Source organism: Megascapheus bottae, chromosome 5 (assembly GCF_031878675.1).
Source record: "Megascapheus bottae isolate mThoBot1 chromosome 5, mThoBot2.hap1, whole genome shotgun sequence".
Taxonomy (NCBI): Eukaryota; Metazoa; Chordata; class Mammalia; order Rodentia; family Geomyidae; genus Megascapheus; species Megascapheus bottae.
Window position 1 is genome coordinate 71,040,533 of NC_143513.1, and position 15,524 is coordinate 71,056,056.

A 15,524-nucleotide genomic window follows, 5' to 3' on the forward strand; every position below is an offset into this window, starting at 1 on the left:
GTAAAGCACTGAATATTATTTTAGTTCCTGTCCCTCAAGAATTGCTGTTGGAAAAGAGCCTTGGTAAGTAAAGTGAGTCCTTGTTACTGAAGTGAAGGTATGTTTCCAGCTATTATAAAAATTTGCTTTTCTAAGCTCTGGATTCCTTTCTGACAACTGCCTGCAATGGAGGCAGGCATTCATTTAGGGTCCTTCTTTCTGTTTAACTTGTGGGACTTGTGGGGGACTTATGGGCAGAGGGAACTGGTGTTGATGCTACTTGCTTTTGCTGTGGATAATGAAGCCTTTATTCTCTCCCTAGGAGTTTGGTCTCCTCTTTTCATGAAACTATGTAATGTCATGTGTTAGAGGCAAATAGCATAAAATCTCAAACTCACCATAGTTCTTAATATGAAGGAAAAATAGGAATCAGAGAGGTTAAAACTCATGCCCAGTGATATCTAATCTAGCATTTTGGGATCTTCAGATTTGAACCTTTTCTCTAGAGGATGTGCTTTCCATTATAACATGGAAAATTCCTGCTGCTTTTGCTGCTGCTACAGGTTGAGCATGTGTGCTGTGAAACTCTGAAATCTGAAATATCCCCAGATTTAACTTGAGTACTGACCCATGATGCTGCAAATAGAATTCCTTAGCATGAAACTTCGCTCGCTTCATGAATAAAAAATTAAAAATACTGGGTACCAACCTAAATGCCCCTCAGTTGATGATTGGATCAACAAGATGTGGTATTTATATACAGTGGAATTCTATGCTGCCATCAGAAAGAACGGCATCGTCCCATTTGTGAGGAAATGGAAAGACTTGGAAAAAATTATATTAAGTGAAGTAAGCCAGACCTAAAGGAACATAGGCTCAATGATTTCCCTCATTTGTCATAATTAGTATAAACTTTGAACTGTCCTAGCAGAGGTTTACAATAGGGAAAAATCTAGATATATAAGTCCATATAGGATGAGGCTAAATGAAAGGACCTCCAAGATATAGAAACAAGAGCCATATAAGGTATGACTGTTGTTCTTAATATACTGTGTTAATTTTCATCTTACCTTGTTATCTGATATATTGTATATATGTTTATTTGTTTATTTGAAATAGGATAGAGAAGGAGGGAAAACAAGATGAGGGGAGGGTGTAGGGGAGGGAAATAGAGATAAAAACATGAGAAGAGGTAGCAATGATTGTTAAGAGACGTACCTTTTATCTGGCGAATATAATGTAACACTTCTATTAATTACAATAAAAAAAGAAAGCAAAACAAAGAAAAAATTACTGGGCAAAATTACCTTGACTTGATAAGGTATATATAAAATATAAATTTCCTGTTTAGTCTTGGCCCAATTCTCAGCAGATCTCTTGTGTGAAAGTTACTATTTCAGAATGTAAAGGCAAAATTCAGAATCCCAAACACTTATAGTTCCAAGCATTTAGAACTAGATGGATATCGGTCCACTATAACAATAATAACAATTACTACTGTTGTAGCCATAATAACCTACAACTGACATTTGTTGCATGATAATAAAATACTAGGGCTTATTTGATCCTATTTAAATACTTTCCAGTAATTTTAGAGGTACCTAATGGTTTCCATTTTGTAGATAAGCAAAAATGAGATGTGATTACCAAGCTCATATGGGTGATAAATACAGTGAAGCAAGGCTGTTTGACTCTAGAGCCTACAACACTGCAGTAGTTCAAAATATCATTTGTGAACAGATTCACTTGGGTCTAAATCTCTGTACTATCCTTGCATTCATTTTGTGAGGTGGGGCAATTTAATTTAACCTCTTCAGTCTCACTCAGCCATTTCCATTGCACAAAGAGGGGAAGGGAGAGAATGCAGGACTGTTCCAAAGGGATTAGACATACATTTTATAAAATGTTCAGCACAGCTGGTTCCTGGCAGCTAGTAAGCCTCTCTAAATATTAGAGGCTATTATTGTTTTTATTATCCTTACTGCCTTCATTTTCTTTAATTAAAAAAAGACTTTATTGTTTTGTATTCAGAGTTCCAAAATGTAAGCATTTTTAATTAAAGACAATTGCCATTTATTCCATGTTATAAGAAGAGAATAGATTTCTAGTGTGTAGCAAACCTGGCACAGGATGTTCCTTATATAAATGTTTTCTCTGAAAATAAGAACGGGAGCAAAAATCCCCTATGGACTCAATTTACTTTCTAATCTTCATTTTAGTAATCATTTCTACTTTCCTAAATAACTCGTAATGACCCAGTAATGTGTTGCAGTGACAGATGATACCAGAGAATGTATCCACTGTAGGTCTGACATTTTCCTTAAGGGTAATGCTACCTAGTTAAGGTAAATAATATGAGATGCTTGGCAGGTTTCCTTCCACAAATGGTAGTGGAGAGAGGAAACTATGAAAACTATTGCAACAGAACAGGTTTGGAAACCTATTAAAAGAAGAAATGATAGAGTTAAATATTTAAGAACTCTTACCTTTGGGACAGCTGATAACTGAAAGCATTTTTTTTTCTGGTTGTATTTTACTTTAGATTAATAATCTGGAAGGTTTCAGATTTAAAGAGCAAAGCTGTATATTATTAAAATAACAAGAAGACATGCTAAGCTATTCTCTATTCAAATATTACTAGTAATCTTGGTAGCTCTGTCAAGTTTTTTCTAAAATTCCCATTTTGGTTTACGTTAGTAGTCAACTATTTGCATGGTATTCTCTATCTGAAGATTAACTTTAGTTATTCTGGTTTAGGATCACCAGTTTACAAACAAGAAAACAGATCTGGCATAGAAAAGCCCTTAACTTAAGTCTTGTGGTTTTTAGTGATAATTAGTTTCCTGAGTTTCTCATACTGTCCTTAGTAGCTTTTGCATTTTTATTCATTGCATTTCTCTTACCCATGATTTCATGCAATATATGGTCTCTTGACATTCCTAAGGCTTTTGCAAAATTCATTTTAAAATGAATGCAAAGACTGGCTTCCTGAATTTCCTTCTAAATTGAAAAAGGAGTTTTATGTATTGTGTGGCACATGAATTAAGATCTTGTAGGGTGACTGACAGTTTGGAGAAGACTGTTGTACAGTATTTTGCTTGGTAATATCAAGAGGTGTATATGTGATTGATTTGCCGACAGTCCATCTCCGAAAGCAGTTCTAATGATGGACTTATAATTGATTGCATCCATCACTGAGAGCCCAAAATGCACCCCCTCCAAATTAAAAAGATAAATGAAATAAACTAGACTGAATGTATAAGCTGACAAATCCGAGGGAATTTAATGAAACTCTAAATTACTCCAGCCAACAGATAGAGCAAAAGATTTCTTTGTTACTGATTATAATACTAAATTACAAAAATTATCCAAGAAAGATAATAGAGGAAACAAAAATCTGTGGCTCATGTATCAAACTAAGTTATTGAAATATTTTTAATAAGTGTATCTCATTCCCTCATTATTGTTGATTTATATAAATCTTGTTAGTGCTGTTTGAAGAATAATAAATGCAGTCTGTCTTATAACATAGCTTAGATTATTACTGTTGTAACAGATTTTAGAATAAATATGACCTTATTTGAAGGCTGTAAAAGTCCTTGTATTAAATTCAGATCATTCAGAGGAGCTCTTTGGAAGGTCATACCTTAGTATATGAATGATTTTTCCATTGGTACACTTGCAGCTACATATAAAGGAAAGTTATATAAACAATGTATTTATTATCTCTCCTAACAAGAAGTCTTAGGGTAAGAGACAGCTTCAGACCTGGCTCCTGCAATGGCCCCATGAGGTAATTTTAATGGCTTGGCATTTTTCATGGCTTTTCCTTCCATGATTGCATCTTAGCTTTGTGTAACAATGGTGTCTCAGCTTTGTGTAACAATATCCAGGATTGGGGGAAAGGCACCTTTTTCTGTTATTATTCTTGTGAGAAAAATAGGTTTTCAACAAGAAGACATACAAGTTTTATAAGTTTCATTGGCCAGTTGTATTTCTGATAAAAGTAATTATCAGGAATTATTGTGATTCACATAAATGAATGAACCAAGAGTTGGCCAGAAGTCCAGGCCCAGAGAGTAAGGAACCTGGAAAGAACTCCTTGGATAGGGGACTAACATCCACTTAAATGGCCCAACTAGAATTGACTTGTTGGTATCTTACTTCACCTCCTACTTTGCATATTGATTGAGTTACCTTTCTTTTGCTTTTTAAGTTTTCTCAGCCTTATATATTCTCTCTTTTCCAGGACTCTGTCTACCAGTGATGATGTTGAAGACAGAGAAAATGAGAAGGGTCGCCTTGAAGAAGCCTATGAGAAATGTGACCGTGATTTAGACGAACTGATCGTGCAGCACTACACAGAATTGACAACAGCAATTCGCACATACCAGAGCATCACAGAGCGTATCACTAACTCCCGGAATAAAATCAAACAGGTAAACCTGGTGTACCCTTCATTAATACGGGTGTTGTGGCTTGGAGCGGTGTCACAGTGACTAGTGGTTCTTAATTAGGGCTTCGCAATGACAGTTTCAAGATTTTTGTAGGTATCTAGAAAGCCAGGCTGAGGAAAACCGCAGTGGGCATCCTGGGATGGCTCCTTCCCATCTCTGTGTCTCATCCTTGGCTTCAGCCTGTTGCAGAGTGAAATGGGATAAATTTCAATTTGAGAAATGCTTAAAAGAATCTTAACCAAAGGGGAAAGCACCTTAAGACTCAAAAGCCTCTAATTAGAGTCTAGCAAGTATAGTTAATGTGTGCACATTCCACCTTTAAAAAAAAATACATGTTAGTATATTGCTGTAGCAATTGAACTTAAAATCTTTCAATATATATTTTTTAACGTGTTTACAGTTTTGATTTTTGAGTGTATAACTGAATTTGAGGTTGGTTGTGGTTTTTCTACAGTCTTGGTATTTTCTGTGAAGAAAATCTTACATATAAATTACTTAGATTTAATATAAGCATTTCATGCTATGAAAGGGAATCGGGCAAAATATGAAATATTTCATATCATGAATGTTTATGAAAGCAGTTGTCTTGGGGCTTGCACTCAGAGCCTAGGCACTGTTCTTAGTACTTTACCACTTTGAGCCATAGCTTCACTTCCAGTTTTCTAGGATTAATTGACAAGAGTCTCATTAACGTTCCTACACAGGCTGGCTTTGAATTGCCATCCTCAGATCTCAGCCTTCTGAGTAGCTAGGATATTGAAATAAGCCACCAATGTCTGGCTAAAATTCTTGATTTTGATGTTTTATTTGTGTGGAACTGGTATTAAGTTTTATTTTGTATTGTTTGTTTTCTGTCTCAGTATTTTTCTCTTTCTCCCTTTCCTTTTTTTTTTTTTTTTGGTGGGTCATGGGAGCTTGAACTCTACCTCTCTCCCCCTTGAGACCTAGCCCCACTTTCCATTTTCTAGTGGTTAATTGGAGATAAAAAGTCTCACGAACTTTAGTGCCTGGGCTGGCTTTGAACCATGATTCTCAGATCTCATCCTCCTGAGTAGTTAGGATTACAGGTGTGAGCCACCGTGCCTGGCTCTCCTTTTCCTTTTTTGGCTCTCCTTTTTTCTTTCATTTTTTCTTATTCTGTCTTTCTCTCAGCCCCTCTTTTCCTTTTGTGGTAAGTCCTTGAAAAGCTTATGATTACAGAGTATCTGGCAGTTAGTACCTAAAAGATAAAATGGGCATGTAAGAGGTATTTTTATATTGGCCAAGGGGATGGATGAACTGATCGAAAAAGGCTTATGTAGTGCCATATCATAGTTATGTGTATTTTTTTTTTTTTTTTTTTTTTTTTGTGGGTCATGGGGCTTGAACTCTGGGCCTGGGCACTATCCCTGAGTTCTTCAGCTCAAGACTACCGCTCTATCCTTGGAGCCACAGCACCACTTCCTATTTTCTAGTGGTTAATTGGAGATAAGAGTCTCAGGTTCTTTAGTGCCCACGCTGACTTTGAACTGAGAGCCTCAGATCTTAGCCTTCTGCGTAGCTAGGATTACAGGCGTGAGCCACTGCTCATATTACAGTTATGTGTATTTTGAGTACTACTTCTTTAATTCCTTTTTGTACTATTCTATAAGCTGCAATAATTGCCACTTAGAAATACTTTCTAATAGATTCTTTGCCAGGCATAATTGTGTCTGTAGGCTCAATAAATTTAGAATTTGAATTCTGGCCTCTGACTTCTAAAGCTTTAGCTGCTGGGGATTTTTCATTCATTTTTAAGGCAGCAATCTTTCTTTTCCTTTAAAAAATATCCCCATTTTAAAAAATTAGGAGGAGCAATGTTCTCTGTTTCTTTGGAGTTGAATTGAAGGATCCAGATCAATGTTCTTAGTTCTCTACTTTAGCATCTAGTAACTGCCTTTTGGGTATGTTTGGGGGATGGTAGACTTCACAGACCATAATATAAAAATTGCCCATCCTCTCAGCAAACTGAATGCCCTAGTCTGTGCCTGTTTAGAAATGGCTATGCTTATGTTGTTCTCCCATGTTCTATTTCCTCACCTCTTCACCTTATATTGTAGTTTTTTAAGTAGATACATGAGCTATATTTCTGAGAACACTATTGATATATCAGTATCACGTATCTGCCACTAGGAATCCAGTTCCAGAATTAGTAAGCTTTTAACCTTTTTTTTTGTGCAATATACTGACCTCTTTACATTTCAAAAAAAATAACTGGGAATTTTTGAAAGGAAAACTATAATTCTTAGTCTTTGCAAGTGGTGAGTTCATCCTATGGATTTATCTGTGACATTGAGAAAAGCTATAGATCAGTTGCTCTAGATTTAAAGTAAACTGTAGTCCATTGTGACCCAATATAGTAAGCTCAAGAGGGGTCAGAAAATGAATGTATAGAGCTGCTGACCTCTGGCATTGCCGCAGGTAATCACAGCAAGGGTGAAGGACCTTTTGGTATTTGTGTTTTTTGATTAGTTTGACTGAGTGAAAGGACTTTGTCCTAATCTCAGGGGGAGCACCAGCAGCCATTTCTGCTTTGCTCCCTACCACTCTTGAGTCGATAGCATCTTTACTGCAAACAAAGAGTATTTGCCTGGTACTGGTACTGAGAAAGAAAGCCCCTTCTTGAGGATTGGGCATTCGGTTTAGCAGTCACAGCTTTTTTTACCAACCTTATTTTCAGTATGCTGGGATTGTGAGCAAAAGAAAACAAACAAAAGAAACCTTTATTCTGTCGGACAGTTTGTCAAGAAAGTAAATGTCACCTAATTCAGTATTATGAATTAGCTTCAATTGAGAAGAGAAAGGGTGAAAGCTCTTTGCAAAAAAGCCTTTAATAATTGATTAATAGGAAGAGAACCATGATGGGGAAAAATGAAAGGGAATTTGTTTTTATTGCATAATTTGACAGTTTGTACCATGAAAGTCCATTTCTTATCACCAAGGAAACACTGATGTTTCCTCAGTGATCTTTTCTTGTCAGTTTTGGTTTTTAATTATGCTTTGGGTTATATACCCAGTATAGGCATACATTTTTCTAAAGTAAAGAGGTAGATGAGTCAATCATAATTAAGCTAGAGCCAAATAAAATGTTGAGAATCACAGTTAAAAGTTTCTTTCTGTGTTCTACCAAGTGACAACAAAGAAGACTCATTCAGTAAGTATTTGTCAAGTGGGAGCTCTGTGCCTGGTTCTGTTTTAGGTTCTGGTACCTCACAAATAGAAAATACTAGATTATGTCCACATGGACCTTCCATGAGCATAGGAACTTGATATCTGGAGTGTCTGCCTTGTGCTGAGAATATTGTTTTAGGCTCTGGTGTATAGAAGTAATTGAAACTAAATTTCCTGTCCTTGGAGGGTTTACATTCTAGTTTTTATTTTAATTAGGAAAGACAGACTATAAAGTAACACATAAGAACATAGATGAAATAAAAGATGATAGGGAAGTACTGTGGGTAAAAATGCAAACAAGAAAACCTATTTTAACTGGGCTGGCCAGGGAAGGCCAGTACTTGAAGGAATGAGGCAGAGGATCAGGGAAGACACTAAAAAAGCGTAGATAGCAAAAGCAAAGATGGCGAGGCAATGAAAAGACCAGTGAGACTGGGGTAAAGTGAGGGGTAGGGAAAGTGGGGAGAGTGACAGGAAGAAGATTTGAGAGCTAGTATGTGAGATGAGCTTAGGGTCAAGGTTTTAATGTGTGAGAGGTCTTATATGTCACTGGGAGTACTGATTTTTAACTCTTATTAAGTTGGGAAAGCATTATACAACTTTGTGCATAGAAATGACATAATAAGAGTATAAGCTTAATAAAGCCACTCTAGCTGATGATCTAGGAATAGTTTTAGTGGGGAACAAAGCAGGTAAAGATTACTTCATATTCCATGCATTGCCATAGAAATGTTTATACTTCCTAGTCTTTATTAGCAAAAATTAAACTGTAAAGGGATTTTATTATAATATTTATACATATGCATGTAATGTACTTTGTCCAAATTCACACTCTGTATTACTCTTAACTCTACTTCTTTCTCATCTTTTTAAAGAGGTTTTTTTTTGTGGCTTTAATTATGCTATTTTTACATATACACACATATCGGGGGGGGGGAGAGAAAGCATGCAAGAGAGAGAGGACTTTTTTTTTTTTTTAAAAACATTTATCACTTTCTTCTTTTCCTTGTCCATACTTTTGTTTCTTCCCGAAAAGCCTTTCTTCTAAAAGCATGGGAAATCATTTACTGTATATGAGCTTAACATGATCTCCAGTTCCATCCATTTTTCTGAGAATAATGTCATTTCATTTGTGTTTATGGATGACTAACATGCCATTATTCACATGTGACACATTTTCTTTATCTGCTCAGAGATCTTGAGCACCTAGTCTGGTTTCCTACCCTGTCTATTGTACTGCAGTTAACATAAGTGTGCAGGTAAGCTCTCTTTCATTCCTTTGGATAGATCATACGGTATTTCTGTTTTCATTTCTTGAGGAATCTGAATGGCTAAACTAATTTGCAGGGATCCTTTCTTTCCCCTCATCCTCATCAGTGTTGTTTCTTCTTGATGATTTTTCATTCCGACTACTGTAGTTGAAATTGCCATGTTATTTTCACATGCATTTCCTTTATGGCTAAGAACATTGAAGATTTCTTCATGTCTGTTGGATTTGTCTACCTTATCTCGCTTAAAATCTTGATCCTCAGAGCTCAGTGTCTGTCCTAAGTAGTTAGTATTACAGGTATTAGCCACTGGCATCTGGCTTATCCTTGCCATTTTTGATGTAACTTTCATATACTCATTTATGTTATATTGAAAGAATCTGTGACTGGGGGAGGGGTAAATGTGAGCTATCAGATTTCAATTTATCCTAGCTGGCCCGGTCCACTTGAATTTTTTTTTCTTAGGTTAAAAAATGTGTAAATAAAATCATGGATGGTTTATCAAGTCAAGTAATGTGGATAATACTAAAATATTTGGGTGGATCTATTACTTTTGAGTACAGTATAAAATGATGAAAATAAGATGCTATTGCATTAGAAACCTCATAATCTGTAGGTCCTACCAAGATGAATAGGAATGAACATATATTGGAAAGCTGGATTATAGATGATGTTTATTGATATTTGAACTTGAGAGCTTTTCCTTGATGCACTAGGTGGGTAGACCAGATGAGCTCAGCTCATTATCTTTGAAGATAATATCCTAATAGTTTTTAGAGGAGTAGGGTTGGCTGAAAGAAAGGCACAGACTTGGCACTATTGTGATATATGTGCAAAATTTTTAACATTTTACCCTATTTTTGCTTGTCCTCTTGCTACTAGATCCATCTCTAAAACTCAATTTTCTTGCCCATAACTAGAAATAACTACTCCAGGTGAAGTTGTTAGGTCTTAATTTTTCATTCCTTAACATTTACCTAAAATAACTTTTAGCTTTTATATAAAAGTGTATCTTGAAAGAATTAAAATGAAAAATAGTCTTAATTAATATAAAGAATGTCATAGTAGAACACTGTGGTTTTTGTAGGACATTATTTACAGCCTATAAAAATGAAATTTCCTAGTTACTTATATGAGAATTGGAAGAAAGCCTCAGGTTCTTGGAAATGGACATGCCAAACAGTGGGCAATAATGAGATATTATAAGTTAGTAGCTGGACAGTAGTCTGGAATTCATTAATACTGTTAAGAATTATGAGATAACTGTACTATTAAGTTCAACTGTTTCTTCATTAGTATAATGGTTCAGACTCAGAAAGGCATTGCTCTTGGTTTGGGTCAAGGGAAGACTATCAGAGAATTTGAGACCTTAGAATGGTAGCTAAAACCAAACCAAACCAAATCAAAAACAGGGGTGGAAGCATGGGAAATAAAAATGTGAGAGTAATTTAAAGATGGTCTATAATTTCCAAAGGCTTTTAAACAGAAGAACAGTAGGACATGTTTCTAGGTACTTCCTATAAAACTCATTGGGAAACATTCAGTTGGACATGTGGCAGGCAAGTAAATGTGACAGCACTTATGTAGATTTTTCTTTCATTACCCTTCCCCCACCCCCCAAAAAAGGAAAAAGCAAAAGATATACTAATGTTTTGTTCCTTTAAAATTAGAAAATATACTAACATTAATAGTCAATGAATATCCCTTGCTCCTAGGGAACTTTTCAAGATCTTTCCTAGTACAATAAACTGTTCATTTGTGTTTTATTATAGATAATATGCAGACTTAAAAAAGATGCACTTCACACCTGTTTATTTCTCCTTCGTCTAGATGCAGTACTTTTCCGATGTTATGACTTAAGGTTTATGGCCTTTCAGTATTTCCTCTGGGCCTGTATCCACCAGCACTTTGAAGTGTGTCTCTGCTCCTCTTTGGAGAAAGATAAGGCAAAACTACTTATAAGCTACAGTTAGTTACAAAACCCTCTGTCTTGTGTATCATTCTCCTTTTTTACTATGGCTTCTTGGGACCTGCTTTCTGTGATTTTTTTCTTTTCTAAAATTCTGTAATTAGGGTGACTTGCAGTTCATGTATATTGAAATGGATATTCCTAGTATTGTTGAACCAGGTAACTGCAATTCAGAAGAAGTAAAGGATACTTTCTCTCTCTTGTTTTGTTTGGTTGGTCATGGGGCTTGAACTCTGGGCCTGGTGCTGTCCTTGAGCTCTTCAGCTCAAGGCTAGTGCTCTATCACTTGAGCCACTTTTGGTTTTCTGGTGGTTAATTGGAGAGAAGAGTCTTGCGGACTTTTGTGCCTGGGCTGGCTTTGAACTGTGATCCTCAGATCTCAGCCTCATGAATAGTTTAGGATTACAGGTGTGAGCCACTAGCATCTGACTGATACTTGTTTCTTTTTTTTTTTTTTTTTTGCCAGTCCTGGGCTTGAGCTCAGGGCCTAAGCACTGTCTTTGGACTTTCTCAAGGCTAGAGCTCTACCACTTGAGCCTCAGCACCACTTCTGGCTTTTTTCTATGTATGTGGTACCGAGGAATCGAACCTGGGTCTTCATGCATGCTAGGCAAGCACTTTAACCACTAGGCCAAATTCCCGGTCCCTGATACTTGTTTCTTAACATGAGCTTGACTTCAATGAAGATTTTTTTTTTTTTTTTTAAGAATGGTGTAGCCATGTTAATTTTATGATCTTAATTATCCTTCTAAATTAAATAGAATGGAAAGACTGTCATTACATTTATAAAAGTAAATGTATCTTTCATTTGGATGTTACTCATCAGTGGGCAGAGTCCTTCCCCTCCTATTAAGAAATCATTATTAATTTATTGAAATTCTGATAACACAAATATATAGATATATAGCACAAAACATGGCCATTAGAAATATTTATATATTGTAGAATGCTTACATAGTAGGTAAGTCGTATTAATGTACTTATTTCATTATGTATTTTCCAGTTCTTTGTAGTAAAACACTTAAATATTTTTTAGTAATATTTAAGTATGCATTTCTTTTCTGTCATGAGCCTGGGGCTTGTACAGTCCCTGAGCATTTTGTGTTCAAGGCTTGCATTCTACCATTTGAGCCACAGTTCCACCTTTGGCTTTTTTGCTGTTTAACTGGAGATAACTGTCTCATGGACGTTTCTGCTCAGGCTGGTTTTGAACTGCAATTCTCAGTTCTCAGCCACTGATGCCAGGCTACCATATAGTCTTACTCATTTTAGCCTATATGCTGTCCAATGGATTTATTAAAGTTATTTCTCTTATTTAACCTAATTTTGTATTCTTTGACCAACATTTTCTAGTTCTATCCCTTAGTAACTAGCATTTTGTATTCGCTGACATTTTATTTTCTTCTGGTGATGGCTACTTTAGATTAATTCTCCATTTAGGTTATGGGGAACAAGACTGCAGTGAACATGGGAATGCAGCTGTCTCTTTGACATACTGATTATTTTTTCTTTGAATATTCAGATATTCTTCATTGTATGATGGGGTTACATCCTGATATTCCCATCATAAATTGAAAACACCAGAAATCATACTCATTTCATACATCCTATCAAACATCCTAGCTTAGCAATGTCGTATAGTAGACAGACTGGTGTTTACCTTTGTGATTAGGTGGCAATACAAGCCATTGCTCACTGTTGCTCTGCAGCATCTTCAGAGACTATCAAACATCATTGTTAGCCCTTGAAATGATTGATATGGCATGATTTGGAGTATTGTTTCTATTGAATGTATGAAGCTTCATCACTAGTGGGAAGTTAAGCTGGTCACTGTCTGTATACTCAGTAATGAGATTACTCCGTTGTATGATAATACTATTTTAATGTTTTTAGGCGCCTCTATACTATTTTCCAGAATGGTTTTATTCCTATCTTTATTGAGGTATGAATTATATATAATACTATGCACATATTTTGATAGTGCAGTTCAGTAATTTCAGAGAATGTATATATCCTTGAATACCATCATAACCTAAAATTCTTTCCTCCATTTTTTTTTTTTTTTTGGTTACATAGAGTTTTGCTACATACCACATGTCAGCCTCTCATTTGGGACCCTCCTGTTTCAGCCTCCTTAGTGCTGAAACTAGGGATGCACTTTTATACCTGTCCTCCTCCTTTTTACCATTAATGCTGTCTTTCATATGCTGCTCAAACAATGACTGATATTTGGGTTCTAATGCTATGAGTATCTAGCTTCTTTTACTCAGCATAGTATTTTTGCAATTCTTTGTTTCTTTTCTATTGTTGACCCTATCTCCCAAGTTTTAGAATAACATTTCATAACTATGGCTTTTAATAAAAAAATATAAATCCCCAGGGCAATTTAGTAATAAAAATGGTTGTAGCTTCTCATGTCTGCAACTTTGTTATCTCAGTTTAGGGAATAATCTTGATGTGCTCATTTCCTCCATAGCCTTATGCCAATGTCTCCTCCATTAAAAAAAAAAATTACCTTACTTTTACTTCGCTTTTCTGTAGTGAGCAAAAATAAGAGAGCTTACTTCTTTATGTTAGTGTGAAATTCAGTCATGGTCTTTTGCCAATCATACAGGAATATGCCAAGTTTTACTGACACTTTGTGAGTTTATCCCTTGCTTTCTTGATCAAGAGCCTACTTGAGTGTTGTATGACATAAAATTTAGTTTTATCTGTTTTTATAGTAACCATACAGAGAGGAAAATGCTGAGAATGATAGAACTGAGATGATAGAAGTACAATACTAGAAAGTAGATCCAAACAGATTCGAACTAAGATTTAAAATGCACTAAATGGAGTTGCTGAATTCTTGACCTAGAAATCATTAACTCCACTGAGATCTAAGAATGGCTTTGATAAATTGGTTTAAAGACCAATAAACCACAAATGATGATAAACCTTGGATTTCCTTATCTCATAGTACCCTACTCCAACAATTCAGACAAACTATCTTTTTTTTTTTTTTTTTTTTGTCCTGGGACATGAACTCTGGGTCTGGGTGCAGTCCCTGAGCTCTTCAGCTCAAGACTACCTCCCTACCCCTTAAGCCACAGTGCCATTTCTGGTTTTGTAGTGGTTAATTGGAGAGAAGAGTCTTACTAACTTTAGTGCCTGAGCTGGCTTTGAACTTCGTTCCTCAGATCTCAGCCACCCATATAGCTAGGATTACAGGTGTGAGCTACACTGGAGCCAGCTTTTTTTTTTTTTTTTTTTGCCAGCCCTGGGCTTGACCTCAGGGCCTGAGCACTGTCCTTGGGCTTGGGCTTTCTCAAGGCTAGAGCTCTACTACTTGAGCCTCAGCACCACTTCCGGCTTTTTTCTGTGCATGTGGTACTGAGGAATCAAATCCGGGTCTTCATGTGTGCTAGGCAAGCACTCTACCACTGGGCCAAACTCCCAGCCCGAAACTTTTACTAGTTTTTCCCTCCAAATAGTCCCTTCCTCCCCTCACTACCAGTAGTGTAGCTTGAAGTTAGGGCCTTAGCTTGCTTAGCTTTCTCTACTCAGTGCTGGCACTCTGCCAGCATTGAGTCACACTTCCACTTCTGGCTTTTTGTTAGTTAAGTGGAGATAACAGTCTTGCAGGTTTGTCTGCCCAGATTGTCTTCTTTGTTGTTCAAAGTGCACAGAAAAAAGTCCTTTTATTTTGATAACTCTGAATGTTGCCCTTTTTGGTAGCTGAGTTATTTTTGTTCTACTCAGTTGAGAAAAATGCTGTGATCCTTGCTTACTAACTTTTCCTAGAGTTCTAGAACTAGAAGCATGTGGCTTATCAATTGAATAGGACATCTGCAAGGAGGATTGGGGAAAAAATAATAGCATTGTATTTTCAGAGCCACGCTTCCCTCTTAGATGTATTAACTTTTATGTGAAGCTTTATATTTATTTTGAGCTTTACATTTATTACACATTTATGTGGAATGCTTTATATAGTTAGAAATTATTTGTAGGTCTACTCAAAGGTATTTTGGGAACAGTTTCTTCATTTCATGGGAGAGAAAATACAGGCACAGGGCGGTAGGGATGCACTCAAGTGTGTCAGTGCCAGAACTAAAATTAGAATTTTGTAAGCAGACTAACTAGGGGGAAGTAAATAGGAGTGGGAATTAGGAACCGTTAGTGTATAGTAGGGCCAGTGAAGAATGCTAAGCAAATTACGGGTTTAGGCTATAAGATTGCAGACTGACCCCAAATTGAATCTACTTTATTGTAGGTGAAAGAAAATCTGCTTTCATGCAAGATGCTATTACACTGCAAACGAGATGAACTTCGGAAACTGTGGATTGAAGGAATTGAACATAAGTATGTCTTAAACCTGCTGGATGAAATTGAGAACATCAAGCAAGTGCCGCAAAAGTTGGAACAGTCCATGGCCAGCAAGCACTATCTCAGTGCTACTGATATGCTGGTAAGTGGCAGGCCACTTCGGCTAACATGTAAAAACACTTTTTTTTTTTTTGTTGTTGTTGTATTGTTCCCTCTTCATCGTTTAATGCAGATAGCACAATAAACTGTCCTCTGGGGACTCCCAAGTTCTTGTAGAAGATACTTCTTCCTAATTACAGTATTTGAAATGGTAGTTGGTTATTACTTATGTCTTGTCTGCCATTGGAACAAGTGGCA

The 15,524-nt window shown here is 36.3% G+C and overlaps 1 protein-coding gene across 1 annotated transcript in view; it reads left to right on the forward strand.

The window, feature by feature from the left end:
* Exoc4 (exocyst complex component 4) overlaps positions 1 to 15,524 on the forward strand; it is a 662,437-nt gene that overhangs the window by 16,600 nt on the left and 630,313 nt on the right. The window contains exons 2-3 of the mRNA XM_090333323.1: positions 4,229 to 4,418; positions 15,115 to 15,309. Of these exons, the coding sequence (XP_090189449.1) occupies positions 4,229 to 4,418; positions 15,115 to 15,309 (385 nt within the window). The remainder of the gene's footprint in view (positions 1 to 4,228; positions 4,419 to 15,114; positions 15,310 to 15,524) is intronic.